At 41.8% G+C, this 26,408-nt stretch overlaps 1 protein-coding gene across 1 annotated transcript in view; it reads left to right on the top strand.

Moving 5' to 3' along the window:
* Positions 1-8,795: 8,795 nt before the first annotated feature.
* chsy3 (chondroitin sulfate synthase 3) overlaps positions 8,796-26,408 on the top strand; it is a 274,709-nt gene continuing 257,096 nt past the window's right edge. The window contains exon 1 of the mRNA XM_033017771.1: positions 8,796-10,483. Coding sequence (XP_032873662.1) covers positions 9,587-10,483 — 897 coding nt within the window. The 5' untranslated portion in view covers positions 8,796-9,586. The remainder of the gene's footprint in view (positions 10,484-26,408) is intronic.

The following is a 26,408-nucleotide window of genomic DNA, read 5'->3' as shown; positions in this document are numbered from 1 at the left end:
CGATAACATAGAACTAGTGTGAATGGGTGATGGATGGTCAGCATGGACTCAGTGGGCTGAAGGGCCTGTTTCCATGCTGTATATCTAAACTAAAAATAGGTTCGCCCGTAATTTTGTCTTCATTTTTCCACTTTTCATCATTCTCCTTTCTCACAAGCATTTAGCCTTATTGCCTCTCATCCTGCCTGCTGCCTGACCCGCTGAGTTGCTCCAGCACTTTGTGTCTATCTTTGGTATAAACCAGCATCTGCAATTCCATCCTGCACTGTCATCCATCAGGCTGTCTTTCCTCATCTTTCCTCAACCATCATTGCACATCTGCTCTCACCTACTCCCTACACTCCCTTCCTCTGATGTCTTTGACTTGGACAACAATGCTTGGTGTAATACATTTTGGAAGCTGTAGTATAAGTCCACCTCCAAATGCAAAGGGCTTTGCAGATATTAGTCATTTGAAATAGAATAAAGAGCAATGGGAAGCATGTTGGCTGTTTGGACAATGGATTTTGAAACAGAATTTGGGATGTAGAAAAAAGCAGTCCACTCTCTCAGTAAAGTCATCTATAAACCCAAAAAAGTACAGATGTTAATAATGTAATAGCAAGCTTTTTCATCAGTCTGAACAAATAAACATTTATTTCAGGCAGCTCTGAAGAGAACAGATTCAATATTTTCAACTGCTGAGCTGCATGGGATGTGCTTAACCACTAGGTGGCGCAATTGTCTCTCTAGAAAGTTTCTAACTCAAAATGAGATGAAACTACAAAAAGCTGCAAGAGGCTTCTCTCTTCCCTCTTCACTCTCAACTCTAAAGTGGGGGCTCAACCCAAAACCTCAACAGTTCTTTTTCCCTTTAGACTCGCTGAATTCCTGCAGCAAACTGTTTGTGGCTTGAGTTTCCAGTATCTGCAGCTTCCTGTGTCAACACTGCAAAAACCTATTGCCATGTTCAATATCACTTTAAATATTGTCCTATTTTACAACATAATATTTCACACCAAGGAGTACAAGTGGCATGCATAATGAAACTCTGTAAGATGCATCATCGTACAATTGATCTTGGAGCTTGGCAACCTTTGTTGTTACTTTAGAATCATAGGACATCCTCAGTTTATACATCATCTACAGCTTGGCCTTTAAAAAAATTAAAAAATAATATATTCCATTTGTAATCCGTCTAATTCTACAGTACTCGGGAAGATTTGGGACCATTTTTATGGCATTGGTAAAGGCTAAATCTAGCAACAGAAAGCAGTAAAAATGTAACATCAAAATGATAAAAATTCAACAGCCAGTTCTTCCCATATGGATTAATGACAGAATATAAATAATACCCTTAATCACAAGATTAAAGATGCCATTTAACATGTTGCATGCCAATTCATACCATTTTAGCTCAGTTTGCAGCATGTGCTTTGTGTCACTTATTCTCTGTGCAGTAAAATTAAGGAAATAATTTCTTGAGGAACACTTGCAGACCATGTGAATTAAATATTTGTTAATGTCAGTGAGGATATAGCTGGATCTGAGCTTCATCTTTCTTCAGATAAACTGTATGTATTGCCTTAAATTAGTCAAATCTGTACGACAGAATAAAGTTTAATAAATGAATCAGAGAAAAAAATGTTCCCCTTCAACAAGGCATAAAATTGTTTTTGCTGTTCATTCAACTGGAGATTTGAATCGTTTATCTATTCACTGTAGGATTAGGTTTGCAGTGTGAATCATGGAATAAGTGCAACTGATATTGTTTTTTTCTGTGCGTACCAGAGTTCTGCCCACGAGCTGTAATGAGCCACAAGCCCGATTGTTGTGCATGTCATTCTCACCACCGCCTCCATTAACAGTGACATTTGTTTATGCCATGGCACAGGGGGAGGTGACGGTGAAGTGGGTATTTTGTGGAAATTAGCTGATGTACCAGTGAGGTGCATTGCACCACTTCAAAGCAATTTGTGGTGACAGATTTCCTTAAATGGTTATTTAATTTAAATAAATTTGCACTTACAAATCCTTAAGCCTTGCCTACAGCCCCAATATTTACAGGAAGGCAGGGTAAGACAGGATGAGTAGTTTGGGTGTGGGGGATGGGGTATGCTCAAGTACTAGTGAATTCAGTTCCGTGAGCTGATTATCATTTCTGACGTGCGCTTTCTAAGCTGCCGACAGAGACGGGTTGAAAAACCAGCTGACTGTTGAATGGTTGATGCTGAGGCATGAGGCCACAGTAGGGGAACGCAGAGAGGGAAAGATTGTGGTGGGGAAGACACTAAGAGGTCATGGTAGGTGGGGACCCAGAGAGGCACAAGTACCGAAGTGAGCATTGCGGCAACTCAGAGAGATCTGGAGACAAGGGGAAAGGATGATGAAAACTGTGGAGAACAGTGGATTGTGAGGGGTGGATGGAGATGACTGAAGAGGTTTTGTCGAGGAGTGGTGGGGTACACTCTTGCATCTCCTCGCTTAAGAGTGGTGTTCTGGGGAATAATTTGTGCATTCTATGTTGCAGACCTTGCTTTTCTTTCATAGCTTTGTTTCCCGGGGCCCAGTAAACTTTATTATATAATCTGGAATAGGGAAGGAAAACCCAAGGTAAAGAGCAGTACAAAAACAATTAAATGAGTGGATCAGCTCCTGGGAGCATGTGACTCAATGCAGGCATGTTGGAGGCAGGAAATTGCTCAGTTCTGAGATAGTTTATGTTTTTATTGCTCTCTGGACTCAAACCCATCTCCTTTTGGATGTTGAAATGCTCCTCTTTGTATTAGAAGCTCATAACTCTGGTTTCCCCCGACACTCCAAAGACTAGGGTTGTAGGCTAATTGGCTTGATAAAATTGTAAAATGTCCCTAGTGTATGTTGGTGTGCAGGGATCGGTGGCTGGCACGGACTCAGTGGCCCAAGGGCCCATTTCCACGTTGTATCTCTAAATTTATCTAAACTGCCGTGATATGGTTTTGGTTCATGCATTCTCCAATTCTCTTACTTCTTTCACTTTCGCATAAATTTAAAAGCAATTTAATACTTATAAATTACATTAACTAATATATTGCTACATTAATGGTGATTTGGCTGAAAATAACGGATTATTAGCATATGCTGATGGCACTAATGGAAAAGCAGTTAAAGCTGATCACATGAATGTCAGTGAGTTGTTTATTACCATGTATTGAAGGGAACTGGCTAGTTTGGTCGTCATAAGTCTGTTTTGCAAGTAGGCAAGCAATATTAATCTAAGATTCAGTTGCTGGATCAAAAGAAAATCATCAAATGCCTGCCTGTGTAGAACAAGGCCAAATCTTTGTTTCTTTGCATTCTAAATATGAACCAAGATTTTGAGATTTGTGTCTTACATGGAATAGTTTTCAAAACTTAACTCCACGGTAATCATATATTTATTATTAGAGATAAAATGTTATAAATTATAAATGTTATTTATATTATAAATGTATGTTAATTAATAAGCTTGCAATAATGTAATAATAATTTGTGCAACAATATAAACAGCTATGAATTTCATCGAAATCTCTTTTTGCAGGATATCAACTTTGCATCGTTTTATCTCTTCAACTGAGTCAAACATTGTTCTGATATAAAATTAATCTGACAACACTTCATAGCCAGAGTACAAGTTTAATAGATGATGGATTTCAAACCAATTTTCTGGTGATTCTGCATTAGCCACCAATGAGATTACATTAAACATGAGATAAAAATCACTGATTAGACATTGATCCAAAATAATTCTCACCTGGCACCATCCATTACCTGTGACTATTTTTTTAATGTTCAGCCAGAATCTAAACTCATGGATACATTGAGAATTTTTACACATTTCCAGTAGTTTGGTTTGAAAGAATGTGTGCGACCAAATGTCACAGAATCTGAAAATGCAATACTCCCCCTCCCATTCCGAATCTGACCTTTCTGTCCTGGGCCTCCTCCATGGCCAGAGTGAGTCCCACCGCAAATCGGAGGAGCAGCACCTCATATTTCGCTTGGGCAGTTTACACCCCAGCGGTATGAACATTGACATCTCCAATTTCAGGTAGTCCTTGCTTTCTCCCTCCTTCCCCTCCCCTTCCCAGCTCCCCCACAGCCCACTGTCTTCGCCTCATCCTTTCTTCTTACCCCACCTCCACACCAGTCTGAAGTAGGGTCTCGACCCAAAACGTCGCTTATTCCTTCGCTCCATAGATGCTGCCTCACCCACTGAGTTTCTCCAGCATTTTTGTCTACCTTCAATTTTTCCAGCATCTGCAGTTCCTTCTTAAACATGTTGACAATATTTAATCAGTTTATGAAATATTATCTCAATTATTTGTAGATTGTATTGTAAGAGACATCATTAACTTATAATTGCAGTTATCAACTTTGCATTGAGTTTTCTGAAATGGAGCCTGCTGTACATCATAGACAATGTCTTCCTTTTCGGATTCAGATTATTGATCCTTTACATTAGTCTGGATGAAAATTTAGTCTATGTGGTCACAAATTCTACTGTTGTTAGATTCCCACACTTTCCTTCTGAATTCATTAGTCCATGCACACTATCACTTGGCAAATCTGCATATGTTTGCATAGCAATGAACATTTGTTATTAAATGATTCATTATATTACTGTGGTTGTATTAAGATTGCTCATGTTAATCTTTTATCTAGAATAAATATTGGCTGCATAACTGTATATTAATGACATTTTAAATTACATTATATAAACTTAGCATATGTATTATAATCAAGCACAAATTTCCTGTTTCATCGTAAGAAAGAGAATCCAGAGATATGGGGATGGGGCAGGAAATCTATTTATCTGAATTCCATATACCCATCACTTGAGCATTTAGACTCTTCTGGAGACGGAGAATTAAAAAGAAAACATTAAACTCATTGAATGAAGAAATTTCTCCTAAATAGTTTCCTTGTCCATCCTCTCCCCCTCTCCAAACCACCTCCATTCCTACTTTACAAGCTAAACATAGCTCTTCAGCAACCCCTCTTGAAAGTTATGTTGTCAAAGTCTCTCTGAAACCTGGATATTTTACTGGAATCACTTCCCTTTTAGACTCGTCCTGTTTAATCTCCCCTCCAAAGATGATTTGTAAACCAGATGATAATCCAGGGAATCTTGCTCTACTACATCCAAAGCAAGTATGCTTCCATGGCCTTCCATGGATATGGAGGCCAAAACTAACTAACATCTAACTAATGCACTAATACAACAGCCAATAATGGGCCATTATGGGCTCCATTCTTCCTTGGTCATCTGTTGACGGCTCTGCTTTATTCTGACCTTTTCCTACCTCCAGTTCCCACCCCTCTACTTTCAATCTGAAGAAGGGTCCCAACCCAGAACGTCACCCATGCTTGTTCTCCAGAAATGCTGCCCTGGCCCGCTGAGTTACTCCAGCACTGTGTTTATTTTTGGTATAAACAAGCATCTGCAGTTCTTTTCTACACAAGAAATCTAGTATTTTACTCCTCACAACATTCTACTTGCCTTTCCAACAGCTTACTATAAGTGTTAACTTTTTATTTTTCATGACATGGCACACTGCTTATCACAACATCTACCAGCTTTTCACCATTTACAAAGATTCTGCTCGATCAAAAGGAATCGTTTCTCCCACATATTGTTCTTTCTCACCTGTCCTCCTTTTGCAGGTTGTTGGACTTTAGCGTCTAGCTTTGTATTGACAACAAATTTGAAAACATTGATCTCTATCCCTTTTGACTGTTATTGATATAGATTACGAATAATCTAAGGGCCAATACTGGTCCCTACAGGTATAAAATGTAAAACTCTGTGTAGTTCTTCTGTTTCTGCCACTTAAGAGTCCTCTATTCATTCCTTAAACTCCTTGTAATAATCTTTTCGTATGCTATCTTGTCAAATTCCTTAAAAAAATCCTGAGCTACTGGTGTCCTGTTATCTACCATGCTATCTCCATCCCAAAATAACTCTTGGGTTTATGCACAGTATTTACCCTGTCTCGGTTACTAAGTGCCTCAACTCCAGCACTTTCCTGTCAATGATTCCAATCTAACAACCCTTTGGTTTCTTATGCTATTTTTTCTTGAAAGTCTTATGCCATTTGCTACATTTCAGTCCACAGGAGTTATTCCAGAATCAATGAGTGTGGGATGATCACTACAACACATACAGTATAGAGTCATACAGCAAAGAAACAGGCCCTTTCACTCACCACATCCATACCAACCATCGAAATTAATCTCATTACCAATATTTGGATGTCTTGGCCATTCATAATCTGTGAATCACCTTCTGTCACGCTCTTCTGAGCAAGGGCATTTGTCAATGTTTTGTCCTCTTGTGGACCCAAATGTTTTGACTTCAGCTATGAAATCTGTTAGATTAATGTTAAGGAAATAAGTATTTTTTGATCCTAGACCACTGTGTAACCCCTTTCAGCTTTGGTGAAATTGCTTTGTAGAATTATAGGGTGAGGAAATTTGAACTGTAGAAACTGCATTGTGTTTGTATTTGTGATCCCAGTGAGTCCGTGTAGGCCAATTCACTGTTCAATTGTGTCTCCTCCAAGAGGGATTTCACTTTATCCTACTGCAATAAATGTACAAACACCAAGGACAAGAGATTATTCCCGAATTTACTAAAACTTACTTTTAGAACTGAAAGCCTATGCTCATACATTCATTGAAAAACATTTGATTTATTGTTTACCTTAGAACATAAATATCACCACATAAAACCTAAAGTTCATTATGAAAAAAATGGGTTCCAAATATTTTTATCTAGTATTTCAAACACTCTGCAGCCTTTCCGGAGTGCTTGGTGTCACTTCACTTCTTTTATCACTAATTTTTTTGTTTCAACTTGTTCCCACTTCATTCCGTAATCAGCAGCATCCTTAAACCCATTGTGGACCTATCAGCCCATTAAAGAGTTTAAATGCAAAATATGTTAATGTATCGCATTCGGCAGAAAATATTCTTCATTCTTGACTTTATTTCTGGGTGGTTGGTATTTAAATAACGGAATCACACCCGCATTTTGCAGCAAGGTCTGATTTTTCACAATTGTTGTTTGATTGTTCGTTTGTTTTTATGTTTGTGAGTGTGTGTGTATTTGTTTATATAGACAATAGACAATAAGTGCAGGAGTAGGCCATTCGGCCCTTCGAGCCAGCATCGCCATTCAATGTGATCATGGCTGATCATCCCCAATCAGTACCCCGTTCCTGCCTTCTCCCCATATCTCCTGACTCCGCTATCTTTAAGAGCCCTATATAGCTCTCTCTTGAAAGTATCCAGAAAACCGGCCTCCACCGCCCTCTGAGGCAGAGAATTCCACAGACTCACAACTCTCTGTGAGAAAAAGTGTTTCCTCGTCTCTGTTCTAAATGGCTTACCCCTTATTCATAAACTGTGGCCCCTGGTTCTGGACTCCCCCAACATCGGAAACATGTTTCCTGCCTCTCGTGTGTCCAAATCCTTAACAATCTTACATGTTTCAATAAGATCCCCTGTCATCATTCTAAACTCCAGAGTGTACAAGCCCAGCCGCTCCATTCTCTCAGCATATGACAGTTCCGCTATCCCGGGAATTAACCTTGTAAACCTACGCTACACTCCCTCAATAGCAAGAATGTCCTTCCTCAAATTAGGGGACCAAAACTGCACACAATACTCCAGGTGTGGTCTCACTAGGGCCCTATACAACTGCAGAAGGACCTCTTTGCTCCTATACTCAACTCCTCTTGTTATGAAGGCCAACATGCCATTCACTTTCTTCACTGCCTGCTGTACCTGCATGCTTACTTTCATAGACTGATGAACAAGGACCCCAGATCCCGTTGTCTTTCCCCTTTTCCCAACTTGACGCCATTTAGATAGTAATCTGCCTTCCTGTTTTTGATACAAAAGTGGATAACCTCACATTTATCCACATTAAACTTTATCTGCCATGCACCTGTCCACTCCCCCAACCTGTCCAAGTCACCCTGCATTCTCATAGCATCCTCTTCACAGTTCACACTGCCATCCAGCTTTGTGTCATCTGCAAATTTGCTAATGTTACTTTGAATCCCTTCATCCAAATCATTGATGTATATTGTAAATAGCTGCAGTCCCAGCACCGAGCCTTGCGGTACCCCACTAGTCTCTGCCTGCCATTCTGAAAGGGACTCGTTAATCCCTGCTCTTTGTTTTCTGTCTGCCAACCAATTTTCTATCCATGTCAGCACTCTACCCCCAATACCATGTGCCCTAATTTTGCCCACTAACCTCCTATGTGGGATCTTATCAAATATATATATATACACACTGAACTTTTCTCGTTTATTATATTGTTTATAGGATATACAAAGATAGACACAAAAATCTGGAGTAACACAGTTTGAAGAAGGGTCTCGACCTGAATCGTCCCCAATTCCTTTTCTCCAGAGATGCTGCCTGAGTTACTCCAGCTTTTTTGTGTCTATCTTCGGTTTAAACCAACATCTGCAGTTCCTTCCCACACTGTGTTTATATGTTCTGTTGTGCTGCTGCAAGTACGAATTTCATTGTTCTATCTGGGACATATGACAGTAAAACACTCTTGACTCTTGTTGCAATGAGTTCTGCGGGCTTGCTTGCTGGTGTCTGGCGTAGCGGCAGCCGCAAGCGATCAGTGTCAAAGCAAAGCTCCTCCTCCGCTCCCACCTCGCGGAGCAGCGGAGCTTGAGAGCCGGCTCAAGGGGGGCGGGTGGCGGATGTGCTGTCCCTCCTCCTCCGCTCATGGGCCGGCTACGAGCGGCGGGTCGGCCAACCAGCCCCCAGCCCAGGCGGCGGCGGTGCGACTGGTCGGCGGGGACTGTCACTCAACGCCGTGTGCCCGGGCTGGCGTTCTATAGCCTCTCAGCTGCTGAGCTGCGCTGCGCTTTGTGAGAGGCGGTGTTCATGTTAATGAAGGCGAGCCGGAGCCGTAGAAAGGCTGGGAAATAGAGAGAGAGGAAGAAGAGAAAAAAAGGAAGAAAAAGTTATTTGCCCTGACGTCAAATGTAAACAAGATGGCGAACCGGGGAGAGTGGAGAAGAGGAGGGGAGAGAGGGGAGAGAGTGGGAGTGCCACATACACTTGAAATGTGCTCTTGCACTCCAGGAGTTAGAGGCTTGCTGAGAAGCCAGCCCTGACAACGTTTGCAATTCTTACCGTCAACTCCCCCACCCCCCCCTCCTCCCCCTGTGTTGTTTGTTTAACTATACTCTTTTTACAAAAAAAGGGGAAAAATGCACAAAAAGAAAAGTCAAACAAAATGCGTGAATCTCTCCAAGAAACGGAAAAGGAACCGCCTGCAATGAAACGCAAGAACTTCCTTCAGGTTGTGACAACTTGTAAGAAAAGGAGCCAGACTTGACTTGAGTTGGTGTCCCCGAGCAAAGGAACGGACCTTTCTCTTTACAAGGAACAACATGAATTTTGCTCTCTTTATTTAAATATTTTTGCTTTGAATGGACATTTAAACAAAGACTCCTCACTTTGCTATGGTGGAGTAGATTGCTGGCCATCCTGTGTGTGTGAGAGGGAGGGTGAGGACAGGTGGGGAAGACCCCGGTCCTGCAGGGATATGGCTGTGAGGTCTCGCCGACCGTGGATGAGCGTGGTGCTGGGGTTGGTGCTGGGATTCACTGCCGCTTCGTGGCTCATCGTGCCCAGGGTGGTGGAGATCAACGGCAAGAACAAAAGGATCTCTAACATCTGCCATTCCTTGCTGAGCAGATCGGGGCTGGGGAGGGAAGCAGAGGCGGGCGGCAGCAACAGCAACAGCAGGAGCCTGGACTGGCACAAGGACACGGCGCTGTACAACAAGCTGCGGCAGCGAGACGAGGCAGAGGAAGAGGGCGAGGAAGAGGACGAGGAGGCAGAGGCAGGGCGAGGGGCGAACAGCAAGCGCTTCCTCTACGTCGGGGTGATGACAGCCAAGAAGTACCTGGACTCTCGGGCGGTGGCGGCTTACCGGACCTGGGTGCCATCCATCCCCGGCAAGGTGGAGTTCTTCTCCAGCGAGGGCTCCGATCAGATGCCGCTGCCCGCGCCCATCCCGCTGGTGTCGCTGGCCGGGGTGGACGACTCGTACCCGCCGCAGAAGAAGTCTTTCATGATGATCAAGTACATGCACGACCTTTACCTGGAGCGCTACGAGTGGTTCATGCGAGCGGACGACGACGTTTACATCAAGGGCGAGCGGCTGGAGGAGTTGCTGCGAACTCTCAACAGCAGCCAGCCGCTGTACCTGGGTCAGACCGGCCTGGGCACCAGCCAGGAGTTGGGCAAGTTAGCCCTGGAGCCGGGTGAGAACTTCTGCATGGGAGGTCCCGGCATGATCTTCAGCCGGGAGGTGCTGCGCCGCATGGTACCGCATCTGGCCGAGTGCTTGGGCCAGATGTACACCACCCATGAGGACGTGGAGCTCGGCAGGTGCGTGCGGAGGTTCGGCGGCACCCAGTGCGTCTGGTCGTATGAGGTGAGAGGAGCGCGGGGATGCCTGCTGACCCAGCCGCCCATAACGCCAGCCCATGACCCCCAACGCCAACCCTCACCCTCCAGTTCCAACCCTCACCCCCCAACGCCAGCCCTAGAACCCAAATGCCAACCCTCACCCCCAACGCCAGGCCGTGACCCCCCCCCCCAGTTCCAACCCTCACCCCCCATCGCCAGCCCTAGAACCCAAATGCAACCCTCACCCCCCAACGCCAGCCCTAGAACCCAAATGCAACCCTCACCCCCAGCGCCCACCCTTGACCCGCAACACAGCCCTCGTCCAAGACAAGCCCTCGCCCCATCTCAGCCCTCGACCCAAATGCCAACCCTCGCCCCCCCGCAAGACCAGACTTGATCCCCAAGACCAGCCCTCATCCCCCAATGCCAATCCTCATCCCCAAAACCAACTATTGCCTCCCAACTCCAGCCCCCCCCCCCACATCAACAATCGCCTCCCGATATCACCCCTTGCCCTTCGTCACCAGGCCTCGTCCCAAGACCATTTCTCCCCACTATTCCTATCACCACCTGCTTTTGCTCCCGCACATCCCCTTCCCCACCCCCCGCACCCCCTTCCCCCCCCCACTCTTCACCCCACACCCCCACTCTTCACCCCCGTTCCTCCATCCCCACTCTTCACCCCCCTTCCCCCCACCCCGCACTCTTCACCCCCCTTCCCCCCACCCCGCACTCTTCACCCCCTACCCCCCACTCTTTGCACACTCCCACCCACTCTTCACCCCCCTCTTTTAACCTTCCAAGCCCGTATTAACCAACCCCCCGCTCCTCCTGAAACTCTTCACCCCCTCTCCCATTCCTTACCCCTTCCCACACCTCAACCGCCCAGGCTTCAACCCCCCATGATCACCACCACTCCACTTCACCCCCCCCCCCCCCCCGTTCATTCCCCTAGTCTTCACCCCACCGCGCTAATCCATCCATCCTGGTCCACCTCTCCGTCCCTACCCCCGCCCATGCTCTCCCCCTCTCTGCCCATACTCTTCCCCCATCTGCTCTCTCCCTACTTCTCTTGCTGCCTCACCTCCTTTTGCTGCTCCTCCCCATCCTCTCACCACCTCCCTTCGTTTTTTCCTCCTCATGCCCTTGCTCCCACTTCCCAATGACTCTTAGCTGTTCTTCCCTGGCCCCCTCCCACTCAGCCTCCCTCTCCCACCCACACTGTCCCAGACCCCTTCCTGCGCTCATCCCCTCCCCCTGTCCCGCCCTTCTCTTGTTATACACCTCGGGGTGGGCTGTGGGAGGGGTCAGTGTCCTGGTGGCGGTGTGTGTGTGACTGTTCTCATCTGTTACTTGTTCAAATTATTCCTTCCTTTGTAAATTGCAATGCACTTTAGTTTGTAGCTGTGCCAACGTTAATCAAAGGATAACAGAACTACAGTGATATTGTAAGAACATCAACATGGTGTTAAATGTGGTATTTTGATTATATTGTGTTCAATAATAGTGAAGTTAGTGTTTATTTTTGTGTGGGTGTGATTTTAGTTATGAGTGCTTTATTATATCCATTCATCTGCATTAGAGGCACAGGGTATTGTTTTAACCTGTTGTTTCAGTGTACTGTTCATTCAGTATACTGTTTCCTCTCTTTCTTTAAATTACAGTTTTACTGACCAAGAAGATACAAGAATATTCTATAAGATCCTAAGACATATCAAACATGTGGTAAAGTAAAGACAAACAATGTTAAAGTCATCCCAGGTCAATTCATTGAGTTTTACTGCTGTGATTGCAGAATAGTTCTGAAGATCACCACAGATCAAAACAATAATGGTGATTATATCAGAAATATAAATTTGTTTGTAATCAATCACTAGAATTTGGAATTGATAACTAACCTATCCATAGAAAGTGAATTGAATTCTACAGTGGCAGTAAATAATGGATTTAGCATTTCAAGAGACGATAACAATGAGAGAGATGCTAAAGTTGGAGTTACAAACTAAAATATGTGGTTTAAAAATATTTTGAAATGGCTTTATTACATAAAGCAAAACCATCCATAAAGTAAAGGTTTGGGGGAAATAAACAATTGAATATCGGAGCTATAATATTTCGTGAGCTATAATATTTCCCCTAATCTATGCTTTCAAAGTAAGTTGGCAGAGAATTTAAAATGTAGAGCCGTATTCATTGACTCATGACTAGTGGCTGAATGAACCCCACTGGATCTACTATCTTTAAAAACTGATGAATTATTATTCAGTGGGCAACCTCAACTTTGATAACTGACAGAATCTGGGAGTTAATAAACAAGTGTTTCAGAAGTGGGAAGATCTTTTAAAGCCTATTTGGCACATCCACCAGGGTCATTCCCATTAGGGTTTTGGATGGGCTCAGTGATCTGCAAGTAATGGATCACATGCAAGCAGAGGGGTTAGTTTAACTCTGCATCATGTTCGGCATGGACGTTGTAGGCCAAAGGGTCTGTTCCTGTTCTGTACTGTTCTATGTCCTTATATGACAGAATCCTATATATTTTCTCCTGCAAACTAGTTGTAGTTACGTAACCATTATGCTGATCTATATGGTTATCATACTTTTAGTTTAAAAAAAAAACCCCACAAATGGCACTTCATTTATTTTATTATTATTACAAATAAATAATTCCCCATGTTAGCGAGTATATGGCAGCAAATTGTAGTCTGCTCCAATTTGCTTAATTGCTTATAATTTCAGAGGGTCCTTATGTCTGCACAATGCATGTTAAAAATGGTCAAGCAACGCCTTAGAGTTTATACTTTAGAACCTGTTGGATTTCATTGGCATTGTAATGCCCACATCAGGAGGTAAAATAGTAAGAAGTGCAACAGTCATCTTCTTGTCTTAATGTTGACCATCTTTCCGAATTAGCTTTATGGCACATTCTTGTAAAAGTTTGACCATGTGCATTTATCTGATGAAATTTTATCTTAAGTAGTGTAGTTTTAAAATATTTACACTCAAGCAGATTGAATGAATATACATCTCTGGTTCCGCGATGGGGACAATGCCGTTCTTGGGGAGAGACATTTCTCCAAACATGCACTTCAGTGGTTTAAGGCATTACTGCAGTTTAAAGTTCCCCCACCTTTTACACTGCTTTAGATGATTTTAGTTCAAATACTAGTTCGATCACTAATGGAAGCGAGAAGCAACACGTTCCTTGCTCAAAATATATAGTAGCAATGTTTTATTATCACCATTGGTTTCTTTTGGGAAATATCTGAAACACAATTTAATCTCCATTACATTTGTGCATGGTTGATGAAATAGAGGTTAATTCTGCAGGGAGCCTGTTTCCTTTTGACAGGTTATGAATATTGGTTCTTAAACTTGAAACTTTAGATTTTAATGTAACATTATTGATTTATTTTGTGGTAAGTTTAATTGGTTTCAATTAATTGCATTCTTCAATGGAGGAGAAAGCAGTCTTAAAGGCAGATGTGGTCTCTGAAACTATTGGCTCAGAATTTCTTTCCACCATAAGAAACCTTGATGATGTTAAACCTCTGCTGTATATTTTTATTTAGGAAGAGCCATAGATGATGCATGAGGTTTTACTGCGGTACTTTGTGAACTGCAAATCTTGATAATTTGTGACGCTTTTAAGTTACATCTTGCAGAACACACATTTAGCTCATCTTCATGGTTTATCCTGTCCTTCAAGAAGCCCGAGACTGCAAGTCTTTCCTCCTTTTATCGAGCTGCTGCTAAACTTCTAAATACAGGACTGTGTATAACCCTTTAGTAATTTTTTAGATGCATTGCGCTTGGGGGGATAAACTGAAATCTGTATCTGTGAACAATGAAAGCTATATTTAACATGGTTAATGATGTTGTCATAATGAGCCTAAAATGATGGTCGGATTGTTTCCGATGTCATGATAAATTAGGCAAACCAAAGGACTTAAAAATGAACAATATGTTCTTTTTGGATGTCTGGATTTTTCTGAGGTTTGTGTGTTTTGTGCTGTTCCTTGCGCTAAATGCCATGCTAGTGTGATTCCCCCCCCCCTCCATTTTTGTGTATGTTCTTCACAGCAAGTTCAGTAAGCCAGATCAATACTATTCCAATGTTGTTTAAAAGTAATTGTTACAATTATGTCAATATTCCATTAATTTAAAAAAATATATAATTATTGTGGTGAAATTGGGGCAAACCTTTCAATTTCCCATTCATGAATGGTGATAAGATGAGCCACTCCTATGAGTTGGCAATGGCAGCAACAAATGTAATGAATTCCAAGAAAGATGCACTGATGCTGAATTTTTGATGGTGAATAATGTGTGGCTTGGATGTAAGGAGAGTAAAGACATGTAAAATAAAATTGGTTTAGATTAGGAAGGAGAAGGGGCTGCGTAGAAAAGAACTGAGTAAGTTCACGTTATAGGAGTAGAATTAGGCCATTCGGCCCATTGAGTCTACTCCACCATTCAATCATGGCTGATATAAATAATCTTGAATCTTGATATCGGCCTCCTAATCCAATTTTCCTGCCTTCTCCCCATACCCCTTGACACCCGTTCTACAGGCATTCGGTCTGGGATAATTGGAATGCCCACGTAAAAGGGAAATGGAATAAAGTGCGGCCTTTAAAGAGGAAATAGTTCAGTACAGTCGAGGTACAAATTAAGGAACCAAAAAGTTGATCAATGCATGAAGGCCGAGGGCAAAATTGAAATATTTCATTAGTATTAAAGAGGCACATTGTGTGTGATTAGCCTAATTTTATGGATATGATTTGCATGAATTTTCACAAGATGTTTGATAAGCACCCACATAAAAGGATAATTAGTAAATTAGCAAAACTGAAGTCTGTTAAATTGAGTATAAGAGTCAGGAAGTTGTGGTGCAGCTTTATAGGAGTTTGGTTAGGCCACATTTGGAGTAGTGCAGTTCTGGTCACCTCATTACAGGAAGGGTGTAAAGATTTGGGAAGGGTGCCGAGAAGGTTATCTACAGGGAGACGTTGGATAGACTGATTTTCTTTGCCGTGGGAAAACTTGATAGAAGTATATAGACTTGATAGAAGTATATAAAATTATTAGAGGCAGAGACAAGATAGGCAGTCGTAATCTTTTTTTCCCAGGATGGAAAAATCAAACACTAGAGGGCAGAACTTTAAGATGTGTGAGCTAAAAATTAAAGGACATGTGTGGGAAAGTTTTTTTTATACAGAGGGTGGTGAGTATATGGAATACACTGTAAGGAGTGGTGGTTGAAGCAGATACGTTATTGACGTTTAAAGGACTTTTGGATAGGCGAATGCATATGCTGGGAATGGAGGGATATGGGTTATGTGCAGGTAGATAAATGATTACATCATGTTCAGTACAGATATTGTGGGCTGAATTGCCTGTTCTTGTGCTGTACTGCTCTATGTTCTAAGAGGAAAAAACGTTTTTTTTTAGGAACAGAAAGCAGAGAATCATCGTAGACGCATTTTTAAACTGGAGGGAGGTAAATGGTGATGTTCCCCGAGGCCTGATTTTGGGGCACTGCTGTTTTGAGTTGACTCTGGGAGTGCAAAGTAATATTTTAAAATGTACTTATGGTACTAAAGTTGGAATTGTGGTAAACTGTGAGTAGCAGTGGCCTTGAGAGAAATGGGCAGCTGTGGCAGATGAAATGAACACAGAAACATATGAACTAATAAATTAGGCAGAAAAATGGGGGAAGAGGGAATGTAGACTAAGTAGTTCATTTCTAATGGGGGGGTGCCAAGACAAAGTCTTGGCGCTTGTGCTCATAAATGTTAAAGGTGGTAGCACATGTTGAGAACATGTTTAAACATTTGAGAGTGTAAGAGCAAAGAGGCACCATTTGGCTACATCTTGAGTACTTTATCCAATTCTGGACACTTCACTTTAGAAAGGTTTCAAACGTCTTTTATTGTCTCGAGTACCAATTAAGGTACAGTGATATTCGTATTACCATACAGCCATTCTAAAAAAAGCAACAAGACACATAACTACGTAAAAGTGAACATAAACATCCACCACAGCGGATTCCACATTCTTCACTGTGATGGAAGGCAATAAAGCCTAATCTTCTTCCCTCATTTTTCTACCGCGGTCGGGGCAGTCGAACCATCCGTTGGGGCGATTGAAGCTCCTGCGTTGGGGCGGTCGAAGCTCCTGCGGCCTGGAGCTCCAGAAGTCGGTCTCTAACCAGGGACTGCCAGCTCACGATGTTAAAGTCCCGTATGCTACCCCGGTTGGAGCTCCCGAAGTCGGTCTCCAGCAAAAGCCACCAGCTCCTCGATGTTAGGCTGCAGTGCGGACGGAGATGCGATACGGAAAAAAACGCATCCCTGTCGAGGTAAGAGAATTTAAAAAAAGTCTCCCCAACCCCGCCACTGACCCCACATAACACGCTAATGAAGACTAAAAACATGCCTTTAACACATACTAAAGAAACAACAGAGAAGAAAGGGACAGACAGACTGTTGGTGAGGCAGCTATTGCAAATGATTGTCCCAGAAAGAATTTGAGAATGATTCTGGTTGATTACTGCGCAAACACCTCATCAGTGGTTTACTCGTGCACGTTTTAGGAGAACGGGGTTTTGGTTGAGGGGGGAAACCAGAGAATCATGAACTAGAGTCATACAGTGTGTAAACAGGCCCTTCAGCCAAAATTGCCCACACCAACTAACTAACATGCCCCATATAAATTAGTCCCACCTGTCTGAGTTTGGCCCATACCCCTCCAAACCTATCCTATCCATGTACCATGTCTAAATGTTTCTTAAATGTTGTGATAGTGCCTATCTTATCTGTTCCTCCACAAGGCATTTCCCAAAATGTTTTCTTTTAATTTGTAAATTTTGGAAGTAATCCTTCCAAAATGCTAATAATACAAATGCATATACATTTCTAAAATTCACTTAAAGTGTGCACAACAGCACTAATTGGAGGGAAAACAGTTCTTCCTTTGAGTAGTTCTTTCAACAAAATCACAAATTAACTCAATGGCAATGAACTGGGGTAAATTATTCAGCGATAGCCGAACAATACTGTAATTCAATTTGCATGTTTAAATTAGTTGCATGGCATAAATCAAATAACATTTTTATTACTCTTCACATAATTACAATTTTGATTGCCATGAGAAAGCAGTATCTTAATGTATAAATACTTGTGGCAGTGAACTTTTGCATCAGATACTATTTAACTGAAAGTTATACCTGAATCTTTCCTTGGATGAATTCTTTACCACATTTCGACAATAGCTCAGGATCTTCTTCTTCTTGCGTATGGTGTGCACAGCCTAAAGTTGTGGGACATTGTTTTATTTGATTGTGCACACCAGTTTGATTTCATTCGTCGAAACAGGGCGGACCACGTGAAGGTTGCAATCTCCCACCCCATAGCTCAGGATGAATTATCTGAAACAATTATACTTTTCACCTTGTGGGTTAACGAACAGAATTGTTACAAATACCTTTAGCTAATCAATGAGAATGCTATAATTTCAGTTTTGGACATCCATTGTCCAGCGTATGCATTCCCAGGATGTGTCGAGCCTAGTTGAATGCTCTGCTATAATTTTCTGCAAGGCATTGAAAGAATTAGATTTGTTTTGGTGTATTTTTCCTTTGAATTGCTGTTCAAATGACTTTGGTCTGCTGTAGGGTTTTTATAGATTATGAGTCAATTTCTCAGATATAGTATCAAAAAGCCTTGATTCGAATCTGTTGCTTGAGATACACCCCAATCCATCCCAGCATTGTGCTTTAATTCCATTGTACAAAGAATCCACCCCCGATTTTTCCATGGCAGTTTTTTTTTTCCATGGTAATTTTTTCTGACATGATTGTTCCATACAACCCTTGAAGATCATTACCTAATTCTTAATTATTTCTCCCACAAAGCAGACGTCCAACTAAAATGTTAATGTGGTATTAGCAATCCTAAAGACATTTTATTTTTTCATTTTTCTCAGATTTGGTTGAGTGCTCATCCAACCAATTACTGAATTTGATATTGATTATAATCTTAAATCATGGAGATGAAGGGGAAACTAAAAGCCACTCAGTAGACTGAGCTATTTTCAGGGGAAAGCTGTTAAATATCCAAGTTTTGTGGGCTCACTTATTCTGCTTTTGTGATGGAGATGTGTCTCCCCTGGTATCAATCTTAAGAAATCTTTGAGCCTGTAAATAGTGTTAACTGAAAATTGCATGATTCAAATTATGTTTGCCATTTATAGAATTTTCCTCTGAGTCGCTTCATTTTCACACGCCTAACAGGTTTTGCCCTCTGTATGTTTTCGATGCCAAAGCACAAGATGTGAATTGGGTTAAGAGAGAGAATACAAATCTATAGTGAACAGATCCCAATGTCTGTGCTGTTTCATGGATTACTTGGGTGACTACAAATTATTGCAAAGTTGTCTGAAGTGAAGCTGGATTTTAGAACAGTGTGCCTTTACAAACAACTGTATGGCTTTGGTCTGCTGTCCTGTGCTCCCTTGCTAAGCAATTTTAGTTTGATTGCAGCATAAACTTAAAACTTCAGAAGTGTCAGAACAAGATTCTCTTTGTTTCCAGCAGCTGTTTGTTCTTACGAGAGCAATTTGAAAAATGCCTCTGCCAATTCAGAAATTCTCAGCCAAAAAGCAGGAAACCGGCAGTAGATAAGGTCATTGCCCATACGAGCTTTTAATGTACACTATCTAATGTTTTTCTGGGGAAATTACAACATGATAGATCAGGCCTACCCTGGTATTTCGGAGCTGGAGCATTTCTTCTTTTCTTCAATGGATTCTCAAAAGTATAATCTTAAGATGTGTTTAAGGCTAAACATGGTTATATAATAAACTTTTCGTCCATGGACTTGGGGGTCTCCATCTGCAACTGGCTTCTGGACTTGCATACCAGTAGACATTGGTTAAAGTTGGTTATAGCATTTCTTCCATCATGACCCTTAATACTCGGGCTCCTCAGGGTTGCATGCTCAGTTCCCCTTGGTCTACCTCCTGTACACCCATGACTGTAGCCCAGTACAAGAGCAACTTGATCTTCAAGTTTGCCGATGATACCAGCGTTGTCAGCCAGATCTACAACAACTGTGAGGTGATGCACAATGAGTTGTGGTGTCAGGACAATAAACTAGCCTTTAATGTCAACAAGATGATAGACACAAAGTGCTGGAGTAACTCAGCGGGTCAGGCAGCAACTCTGGAGAAAAGGAATAGGTGACATTTCGGGTGGAGAGCCTTCATCTGATGAAGGGTTTCAACCAAAAACCTCTCCAGAGATGCTGCCTGAACCACTGAGTTGCTCCAGCATTTTGTGTCTATCTTTGGTGTAAACCAGCATCTGCAGTCCCTTCTTACACAAATGAAGCACATGGGTGAACACAACTTTGTCCTTATAAATAGAGCTGCTATAGAGATGGTTGACAGCCTTAGGTTCCATGGAATCCATGTCGCTAGCATCCTAATCTGGTCTCTTCACACTGATGCGTTGATCAAGAAAACACATCAGTGTATTTACTCTCTTAGGCATCTGAGAAGAGTTGGTATGTCCATGAACAATTTCTTCAACCTCTACAGATGTACTATGGAAAACATTCTGACATGATGCATCTTAGTCAGGCGTGGCATCTACCCTGCTTTTGACCATCTAAACCTGCAGAGTAGCTCATTGGGTCCTTGTTGGTTGGTGCGAAGGGCCTGTCTCCATCCATGCTGTCTCTCTAAACTAAACTTCCATCCAGTTCATCTTCCATCCAGTGCATTGACAGAGGAAGGGTGGAAGTATTGTCAAGGATGTCTGCCACCCTGGCTATTCCCTTTTTCTTTTCTACCTTCTGGGTGGAAATACGGGAGTTTGAAAACTCAGATGACGAGACTTAAAACAGCTTTTCCCCCACTGCTGTCAGACTCCTGAACCTTTTTTACAAACCATTGCTAAAGGTGCTGCCACATATTCTTATGCTTAATTCTACCTCATTGGCTATTCTGTTATTGTACTTTAGTATTCTTTTGCACTGTAGGCAGAGGTTGAGTAGGCTGGGTCTCTATTCCTTGGAGCGCAGGAGGATGATGGGTGATCTTATAGAGGTGTATAAGATCATTAGAGGAATAGATCGTGTCAATGCACAGAGTCTCTTACCCAGTGTAGGTGAATCGTAGAGGACATGGGTTTAAGGTGAAGGGGGCAAAGATTTAACAGGAATCTGAAGGGTAACCTTTTCGCACAAAGGGTGGTGGATGTATGGAACAAGTTGCCAGATGAGGTAGTTAAGGCAGGAACTATCACGATATTTAAGAAGCAGTTAGCAGGTACATGGATAGGTCAGGTTTGGAAGGACATAGATCAAATGCTGACAGGTGGGACTAGTGTAGCTGGGTCATGTTGGCCCGTGTCGGCAAGTTGGGCCGAATGGCCTGTTCCCACACTATGATTCTATAACACTTAACTTTTGCACTACAATCTTGCAGTATTTTGCTGTTTTGCATGCATTGTTTTATTTATTTATTCTGTTTATCATTACTGCATGTGTACTACTTACTCTTTATGCGAACAATGAATTTAATTGCAGCCTGCAGTATATTGCAATACATTAATCTGTAAACTGCTTTCAAATCCTACCTTCTACTGTTCCTGTTTCTTCCATGTTTTACTTTGCAAGGTATTCCATGACCATATGGCACTCTTTAAGATTCAAGAGAGTTTATTGTCATGTGCCCAGGTGAAATTCTTGCTTTGCTTCAGCACAACAGAATATAGTAGGCACAAATAAATACAGAACAGATCAGTGTGACCATATACTATTGAATATATATATACACACATAAATAATCAGATAACGTGCAATGGGCTATTAATGTTCAGAGTTTTGTTTTAGTTGAGTTTAATAGCCTGATGGCTGTGGGGAAGCGGCTATTCCTGAACCTGGATGTTGCCGATTTCAGGCTCCTGTACCTTCTACCTGAAGGCAGCAGGGAGATTAGTGAGTGGCCAGGATGGTGTGGATCCTTGATGATGCTAGAAGAATGAACAAAGCAATAAAGATAAAAGTTATTTACAAAACAATGTCCAGGGACACTCCATTCTTCAGATTTCTGGGTAAAATGTACTGTGCAAATCGCATCTAAGAAGAATATGTACAAAGTACTTGAACAAGCACAACTTTGACCTCAGCATTGTAAGAACATACTATACGCACTTCCTAAACAGGATTTTGAGCATTTGACTAGCTGTGCTTACTTTGTTCATTCTGGACAGGCAAGACACTGAAATATGAATTGCCTTTTTTTTGTAATTGGTTCTGAACTTTTATCAAGGATGTGTTTTCATTTACTTTTTCCTGGTGCTAATTGAGGTGCCTTCATTTCTCCCTCAAACACTTGGGCACTTTAGTTGTGCTGTGCAAGACAATAGATTCTATGTTTCTATTCATTGACGTCTACTGTTCTATTTATTGCACTAACAAAATAATGCAGCACACATCAAGGACAAAAGAAAGATGTTCAACAGAGTGACATTGATCCATTTGTTACCAATTTTAGTCATTCATCAATATTTTGAACCGACGTTTTATATTTGCTGGTGGATCATTTCAAACATTTTTAACATTTATGCAGTATAGCTATGGTTTATAACTTATTTGAAGTTTTCTCTCTTTTAACCATTTATAAATTTGTAATTTCCATAGCTATTGCTTTTATTTCCAAATAAAAAATTATCTAGTGAATGTAATTGAGTTGCTGTGATAAAATAAGCACAAAAGCAAAATGTTACTTGAATTAAATTAATGAAAGTCATGACACCATGTGACTTTGACATTTAAATCACTAAAAGAAAGCAGCAAATAGGAGAAACCTGTATTTATTGGTGTTGCAAGCAACACAATAAGGCAGAACATGTCAAAATAAGCAATGGGCCATTTAGAATACAGATGAGGTGGCATTTTTTTCTCCAGGACATGAATGATTAGAATAGAAAGATTAAACGAGAACTTACCGTTTGAAGTTTGATCTTTATTTTATGAGAAGTTGAAGTGAGGGATGACGTGAAGAGCCCGCCAGCCCGCATGCGCGTCAAACTTCAAAGCAGCTGTATGAAACCACAGAATAGTTGCTGACCTAAGCTATAGAAGGATTAACGAGCTTAGAACTACCGAATGATCTTTATGAGAAGTAGGGTTGGGAGTGGAGGGCACGTAATCCCTCACTTCAACTTCTCATAAAATAAAGATCAAACTTCAAACGGTAAGTTCTCGTTTAATCTTTCTATTTTATTTCGAAGTCACGTGACTGAATACGTGAAGACTTCAAAGCTCTGTGGTTTCATGCAGTAACCAAATCTGTGTGTGAAACACTTGAACAGATAAACCATTAATGGTAGGAAAAAACATGGGTTATTAATATCATGATGCTAACTTGCATACATGGCCATTGTTCTTAACCGGACCGTAGTCCCAATAGACTGTTGAGTTAGACAATAACTCATGCAACACTGTGCAGAATTCTATCTGCAAATACCCAGACATATTCAACCAAATGTTATAATTTATTAACACGCACTATGTAAGCCTCTTGCTGTATGATGAAAGGGAAAATCCATTCTATTGGCTGCTAATGAGCCATCAGCAATAACTTCAGACTATTGAATAACATAAAAAAAAGAAACTATCTTTCATCTCATAGGTACTAGCAAACTCAGTGCACTTGTATACCTAATGACATCCCCGATCTCTGCTCTGGTGGGTATGCTGTCAACTTCAAATGTATGCAATCCTGCTCATTTTGCTTATGAGATCATTCCCATAACAAGCTACCCTAATGTCAGTTATGACGTAGAGACCAAGCCAGAGATTGAATAAATGCTGAGATCAGTTGCTGAAAGCATAATCATTTTAAAATACTGGTCCCATTAGGAAAAAGTAGAAGAATATTTGCATACTAATTTACTGATATACATCGCACACAACAATGAGTGTAGGCTATTAGAGTGGTCAAATAAAAGACACCCTGCATAACGTTAGTGAACAGAGGGTGAATAACCAATCATTTATTGTCCCACTTATGGTACTATAGAAAATGACAAAGCAGCACAAGCAGTGTCAATTGTGCTATCACATAAACGCTTCTCTCAGCTCAAACTGAAAGCCACACAAACCTCTGTTACTTCTGTTTAAAAATAATTCACATATGTTGTTCACAAGCTTCTCATACAATCGTGCAGAGCTAGCTGCCCGAGAAGACAGGCTGCCCCAGCCGTCACTCGTGACTGAGTAAATAAGAGTTGCTTCAGCCGCTTTACCATGGCGTGAATGAATAGGCAAAATTGGCACTGTTAAATTTCATGTTGCCTCATTTGTAATATCGCAAAAGATATCTACTGATAACCCATAAGTTTTATCAGCTGCAAATTTTGCATATTACCTAAAACTTGATGGGCCGAGGGGCGTGTTAGAAACATAGAAAATAGGTGCAGGAGTAGGCCATTCGGCCCTTCGAGCCTGCACCGCCATTCAATATGATCATAGCTGATCATCCAACTCAGTATCCTGTACCTGCTTTCTCTCCATACCCCCTGATCCCTTTAGCCACAAGGGCCACATCTAACTCCCTCTTAAATATAGCCAATGAACTGGCCTCAACTACCTTCTGTGGCAGAGAATTCCAGAGATTCACCACTCTCTGTATAAAAAATGTTTTTCGCATCTCAGTCCTAAAATATTTCCTCTTTATCCTTAAACTGTGACCCCTTGTTCTGGACTTCCCCAACATCGGGAAGAATCTTCCTGCATCTAGCCTGTCCAACCCCTCAAGAATTTTGTACGTTTCTATAAGATCCCCCTCAATCTTCTAAATTCTAGCGAGTACAAGCCGAGTCTATCCAGTCTTTCTTCATATGAAAGTCCTGACATCCCAGGAATCAGTCTGGTGAACCTTCTCTGTACTCCCTCTATGACAAGAATGTCCTTCCTCAGATTAGGAGACCATGCTGTATTTCTAAACTAAACTAAACTAAACTAGTACATGGTGTGATTTATGAAAATGACAGTTAATTTGTCTGTGCAAGCCTTCACCAACAGCAATGATATTGACCAGTTTATCCATTTCCATGTTGTTGAGTCAGGGATGAATATTGGTAATTTTTCTTCCAAATCCATGTAATCATTTAACTTCACTTTAGTGATTGGACGTGAATTAAATTTAATCTCTGATCCAAAAGACTGCATTGCTGACAGTGTTGCACTCCCTCAGTACCTTGGTTATCAACCTCAGAGTTTAGTTTAGTTTAGAGATACAGTGTGGAAACGGGCCCTTCGGCCCACCAAGTCCACGCTGACCATTGATCACTACACTATTTCTATTTTAGCCCGCAGACACACTATGGGCAATTTACCAGGCATGAGATTTCTCCGTGTATTTTGAAATTTGGTAAGGCATCGTCGCGAGGCTCTGCGCTGCCGAGGCCTCACCGCTGTCGACGCCCCACTTCACGTCGACTCAGGCCCCAACCGCGGGCGCTTCGTCTGACCCGGGCTACTACCCGCAAGGCCCCGGCCGTGGTTCTATGTGGCGATCCGGGAGGCTTCGAGACCGCAGAGCCTCGATAAAGGCCTCTGGCCGCGTTCCCAGTTCACAGCTGCGGCCCGTCGGGATGCCTTCTGGCCGCGCGGCCCGTCGGGATGCCTTCTGGCTGCGCAATACAATGTATTGTTGCATTTCCAACTTGGACTCGCCATTGAGTCAGCAATTAGCATTCCTTTGCAAATTCTGGCAATCAGAAAATGTCCAGCAATCCAAAGAAGATAAAAGATTATTTGCTTTAAAAAAAAAATAATAATTTGAACATAGATTTAAAGAAATTAAGTCTTTAATTTAAAATTTTTGGAAGTGTTATTTTCAAATAATGTCTTAAATTCCTGGTTGAGATGTTAATGTTTTGTCCACTGTACATAATTTGACTGAGTAGCTGCCAAAATATGATCATCTTTGAAGTAGATGGATCATCATTCTCATCCTAACTGTTAAGAGTTGGATTTGAAATTCATTTGGCGTTTAAATACATGGTAAAGGATACTCATCTCTAATTAGAGTAAACAAACAAGGAACAGGTATCATGTTACAAGTAGGTTTAATATAAAATATTTTCAATATGACAAGTGTAAGCAAGCAAGGAGTTGGTGTCATATTAAGGTATGATTATCACAAATTTTCTGCATAAATTAAGTGACAAGCAAGTAAAATGTGTTATTTTAATGTACAATTAAAAGAATTACAGTATAAGTTAAGGGTAAACAGGCAAGAAAATTGTATAACTTCAAGGTACAATTATCAAAAAAAATGTCTGTATATAGGGGACGCTGCCCCCTTTTACCCCCTAGACCCCCTTCTCTCTTCCTCTTTTTTCATTTTTTCCCCGTCTCATGCCTGATTTACAGAAGTCACATGGGCCTGCCCCACTTGCGTAACTTTTTCGGCAACTGCTGGTACCCGTCATAGGTCGTTGCAGGTCGCCGAAAATTTTCAACATGTTGAAAATCCAGTGGTGACCAGAACAAGGTACGACTCTTTGGGCGACTACTCACGATCATACAGGCTTCGCCCTGCGACATATCGCTGGAGTGTCGCCTGTATGGTCGTGAGTAGTCTCCTCAGTTGCCCAAAGAGTTGTTGTGTCTTTCTGGTTGCGGCTGGATTTTCAACATGTTGAACATTTTCAGCGACCTGCAACGACCTATGACGGGTACCGGCAGTTGCCGAAAAAGTCGCGTAGTGGGACAAGCTCATTAATCTACAAACACGCATGTCTTTGGGATGTGGGAGGGAACCAGATCACCCAGAGAAAACCCACGTGGACACAGGGAGAACGTACAAATCTCCGCACAGACAGCACCCCGTAGTCAGCCGCGAACCTGGGTCTCTGGCAGCAACTC

This window comes from Amblyraja radiata, chromosome 3 (genome assembly GCF_010909765.2).
Source record: "Amblyraja radiata isolate CabotCenter1 chromosome 3, sAmbRad1.1.pri, whole genome shotgun sequence".
Taxonomy (NCBI): Eukaryota; Metazoa; Chordata; class Chondrichthyes; order Rajiformes; family Rajidae; genus Amblyraja; species Amblyraja radiata.
The sequence above is the reverse complement of the archived record's forward strand: the minus strand, read 5'-3'. Positions and strand labels throughout refer to the sequence as shown.